The sequence below is a fragment of the Limulus polyphemus genome, unplaced genomic scaffold, assembly GCF_000517525.1.
Source record: "Limulus polyphemus unplaced genomic scaffold, Limulus_polyphemus-2.1.2 Scaffold953, whole genome shotgun sequence".
Lineage (NCBI taxonomy): Eukaryota > Metazoa > Arthropoda > Merostomata > Xiphosura > Limulidae > Limulus > Limulus polyphemus.
The window spans coordinates 27,970-32,993 of NW_013666563.1; the positions used below are offsets into that span (position 1 = coordinate 27,970).

General features: G+C 27.9%; 1 protein-coding gene across 4 annotated transcripts in view; it reads left to right on the forward strand.

Moving 5' to 3' along the window:
- LOC106461414 (peptidyl-prolyl cis-trans isomerase G-like) overlaps positions 1 to 5,024 on the forward strand; it is a 52,591-nt gene that overhangs the window by 22,883 nt on the left and 24,684 nt on the right. For all 4 annotated transcript variants that reach the window (XM_013921233.2, XM_013921235.2, XM_013921234.2 and 1 more), the window contains 2 exons: positions 2,012 to 2,168; positions 3,824 to 3,958. In XM_013921233.2, coding sequence (XP_013776687.1) covers positions 2,012 to 2,168; positions 3,824 to 3,958 — 292 coding nt within the window. The remainder of the gene's footprint in view (positions 1 to 2,011; positions 2,169 to 3,823; positions 3,959 to 5,024) is intronic.

Consider the following 5,024-nt stretch of genomic DNA (forward strand, 5'->3'; position numbering starts at 1 on the left):
TATCATCATACATGTAATGTGATGTAATCGTTAGAGAGTACGTTTTCAAACACAGTTAATGAAATCTTGATAATGTGGAAATTTAGGCTCTGCATCAAAATGACTATGCGTATTCTTTATAACGCTTTTTTCTTTAAGTTTAAAATTACTTTGAATGAAAAAAAAAACATTCTTTATGCAGTAAATTAAAAATTCATATTTTTTATGTAATACACCAGTCACTCTTGTTTGTAAAAAACTACAAGAGCTACAAGTTACTCTTGGAAATGTACTTATGAGAGTGATTGCTTTTGTAAATATTACCATTAAAGTATGAAAGGTTATCAATGCCATTTTATTAACCTAATGTCATGCTAAGAAAAAATGTATAGTTGTGGCTCTGCCAATCATCAGATGGCATTACTGAAGTATTCAATCGATAGGATACGAAACTGGTAAATAAAAGTGTAGACATCTTATATTCATTCAAGAATATATAAATCTAACAACATTTTGAATTGATGTTCATGACAAAACTGTCTTAATAAAGATAATAAAGAACATTATAAAAGACAAATTACTGAATTCTAATGTAAATTTATAGTTTACAATCTGAAAAATGCTTAATCACCTGGTTGTGATTACATACTATATGAAATTTAAAAAATATTTGGAACAATATAAAACACGAATATATAGAAACAGTAAATGAATCTTGAAACAGTCTTTATGTATATTGATTTATAAAAAAGATGATTGAATTAAGCCTAACAAAATTTCAGACCAATTAACTATTAAGTAGTAACAATAAAATAATTGCATTTTTACCCACTAAAAGGTTTTACTAAGCCTAAAATCATGCCAACAAACTGTTGGTTGACATTGTTACCCTCAAGTTAATTGTATGTTTCTTTAACTTTAGCTGTTTAATCCTAGTAACATATCACATTTTGATGGGGATGCAGTCATGTTCATATAATACTGGTAATTAGTTGCTGTACAACATGCTATTTTGTCCACTGCCATCACATTTATTCAAAAACATCCATGATACTATGTTAACTTTGCTATGTGACACATATTAGTAACGAATTGTAGCAGCGTATTTGTGTTGAAACTGTTTTATGACAAAAAAAATTTGTGATTATTCTTGACCCACCTTTATATGGCAATATATACGGCTTTGAAACACAACCAATAGCTTTACAAGCACTGAAGTTTCAGGGCATGCAATATATACTGCTGCTAAGTGACTGAGGACACCCAGTACACAACTTATCTGTAGCACTTATCTATTAGCTAAATGTAGACTAGTGTTTCATTTAAGTATCTCAAGAGAAAATTGAAGTGAAATATGTCTCATAATTTCTGGTAGTGCCCTAAAAATTGAGTTACTAATTTCTAAGGTTTAAAAATAATTGAGGAAAAGGTAAACATTATAAACTTTTTATTCTGTCTTGCATTTTTATTATCAGGTATGACACTATTAGGTTAATAAGTACATACTTATAAAGAAAAAATCAACTAAGACTAATGAGTAATGTAAATTATATTCAAATATTCAAAGATATTAAGTTATAACTAAGTATTTATTACATATGTATAATATACATACCATTATTTTATTTTGAAAACTTTTATGAGTACCATGCTAATACTTCATTAATAATAATTTATGTAATTAATGTATAATGTTGTAAATAAAGAAAAATTAAATTAAACTTATTTTTTAAAAGTAGGCTTTATTCTTTGTCATAAGCTTTTTTCAATACTTGTTTTAAACACCCCAAGCACATTTGATCTTTAAACTATGTAACAAATATATTTTTATTTATGTTATTGCTAAAATTAGATTCTGTTGTAGAAATGTTTTTGGTAATTTTTTTAGTATTTAAACATTAACCTTTTACAACACGATACATATACCTTCCCGAGCTGATTCTGACCAAAATGAATAGGTCTGGGAAGGTATTTCATAAAATCAAAATTAGTATTTGAAATGAGCACATTGTGGTACTAATGTTGGCATCAGAGAAGAAAAAGAAGACAGTAGACGTTTCTTCCGTGTCATCATCTGGTTCAGAGAGTGAGGATTCAGATGAGGTGAAATCAAAGAAGAAGAAACACAAGAAGCACAAAAAGAAAAGTAAACATAAAAAAGAGAAAAAGCAAAGTAAAAAGGAATCAAGGTTAGTATATGATGTGTGAAAATATATAGGTATATATTCATAAATGATACTTTGTTTTGGTCATCAAAAGTATTTCAAGGGTAAAAAAAAAGTTCAAAAGTAAAATGAATTGTCCCAATAATTTTAATTTTTTAAAAACAAATGAAATGATTAACTGTAATTACAAACACTTCTGAAAGATGTTTAAAGCACTGTCTACATTATGAGGAATGGTACATTTTTGACCTAAAATAAACCTATCGTCATGGATGTTAGCCTATTTGTTCCATTAACCTAAGCCTAATTACAAATTTTTTTTTATTATTATTAAACAGTAATTAGGTTCTAGCATTAAAAATGATAGTTATTTTTAGGTGACCATACACGATACTAATCATAACGATGATTGATGCACAGTTGTTATATCCTTATAATAAAGACTGAAAACATACTGAGTGGTTTTTCTTGATTAGAAACTTTTTAATTCCTAAAATACAGTTATGTCATCTTAACAAATAATAGATTAATTTTACAAACAAATTAAAATTGGAAAATTATTATTCTACAATCAATTATGTGTGTGGAAATTAACAATACAGGTACCACAAAAGCATTTTGTTTTTAGCGGGTTGGCTTTTGTTTTATTTCAAAAATTCACAAGTCTTACGGACTTATATGAAACAGTAAATTAAAGCTTTTTTGGGGTATCAATATTTTATATTTGTTTAAAATTCTATTTCCTATCATTATGCAGGTGGATCTTTAAACTCACCTTCTGGTATTACTGTTTTTTACACAGTGCATTAAATGTTCTTTATAACAATGTATATAAGAATATTATTTCAAAAGTAACTGCAAAAATTGAAACTACATCGAACTTTACACATCCTTGTTTAAAGAAGTACTTAAAAGACCATTTTGCAGTGTTCTAATGATGATTACATCATAATTCCAAGATACTTGTTTAAATTTTGAGGTCCTTTGAGTAAAACAAAACTTAATTTCAAAATTTACATTTTGTGATGATGGTAATATATTTCTTTCACTTGTTGTGTTTTAAACTCCTAATATATATTATAGAAAGAACAAAAAAACCTTATCTCATTGTTTCCAACTTGTGAGATGTTTATTACATAAACTTGCACACATTGATCCTCACAATATTCTGCACACTTAGAAAAATTTTATCAAAATACATTAACCAGTGTTTTTCCTGGTAATGTTAATATGTTTCTTGCACTTGTTGTGTTTTAAACTCCTAATATATATTATGGAAATTACAAAAAATCATATATGCAAATTGTTTCTGACTTGTGAGAAGTTTATTACGTATACTTGCACACATTGATCCTCACAATATTCTGCACACTTAGAAACATTTTATTGAAATCACCAAACTTTTACTGAAGAAAGAGAGAGAACTAAAAAAGCAATGCTATTTAAAACTTAATACTTTGGACATGATAAAACCCTTGCATCTTGCAGAATAAGTTCTTTTGAAGAAATATGCTACAGGTTATTTAGAGAATGGATGCTGGAACTATATATTTTCTTTCACTGCTCATTCATAAATAAGTTCATAATAATACAATTGTGTTATATTGTAACAGTATCAAAAAAACGAACATAATTAAAATAATTATTTTGTATTAACATATTAAAAAATGTCTTTTTAGTAAACAAAAAGAAGAAAAAAAACAAAAAGATGATGATTATGAATGCAGTATCCAACCAGAAGATATTCCAGAAATACCTGCTAACCGTTTCCTCCTTCGCCGCACATCACCCAATCCTGGTCCTGGAGATCAAAGGTATGCTATTGAGTAGTTATAAAAAAAAGTTTCAGCCATACATTTGGATTTCTAAAATAAAAAATAAACGGATATTTAAAGCTATTTTTAAGTTTAACGTAACCATTACATATTTTTAAAGTAACTAATTGTTAAATTTATTTTGTGATCAGCTTTACAGTGGAAATGTTTTTAAGCAATTGAAACTGCAAAATTTTCAACTTATAGGATTAAGCCATCTTTAGACAGTGTATGATTAACAACAATTACAAACTTTGAGGGTTTTTTTTTATTCCAGGTTGGGTTTGACAGAATTCTTTAGACAGTTTCCACCATAATAACAAATTAGATTTTAACTTTGTTGAAAAATAAATAAAATACATTTTACTGATGACAGCAATTTCTTTATCTTGTCCTGTTTGACCGATATCATTAATGCTATGGTTCCCTACAGCTGTTTCATTGTAACATTTCAAGAATGGGTCATCTTGTCCTCTGACATGAACTTTTGATAGGTAATAATGCTAATGGTGAGGGATCAGCCGTGTCACTCCCACTTTATTTTTAGTTACATTTTATTTTGAATTTTGTTGTGTCAATACTTGACAAATCACCATCAGTGTATCAGAACTTCATATTATTTCCTTAATTATCTTATTAGGAGAGAGAATGATTTTCATTTGATTTCTTATGTATTCATTAGATCATCCATTTTTTTCTATTGCAACCAACACTAATTATATTCTGTTGCTTAGTATTAAGGACAACATATTGTAAATCTGTGTGTTTTATGATCCATTGTCCTGTAAAAACAAATGAAACTTTTTTGCTGTTGAGCATGGTCATTTTTCTAATACTGCTGTACCGTACATCAGCAGATCCTAGGTAGTAGTGCATGAACTGGACTCAAGGGCAAATTAGGTGAGTATTTGAGCGTAATATAGTGTACAAACATAGGTTATTGGAAATAATTATAGAAATGCACAGATGAGCGTCAAATAGTGTTGAGACATAGGGTATTGGAAGTAATTATAGAAATGCACAAACAAGAGTTACAAACAAAGAGTAATTATAATTAAATGGTCAA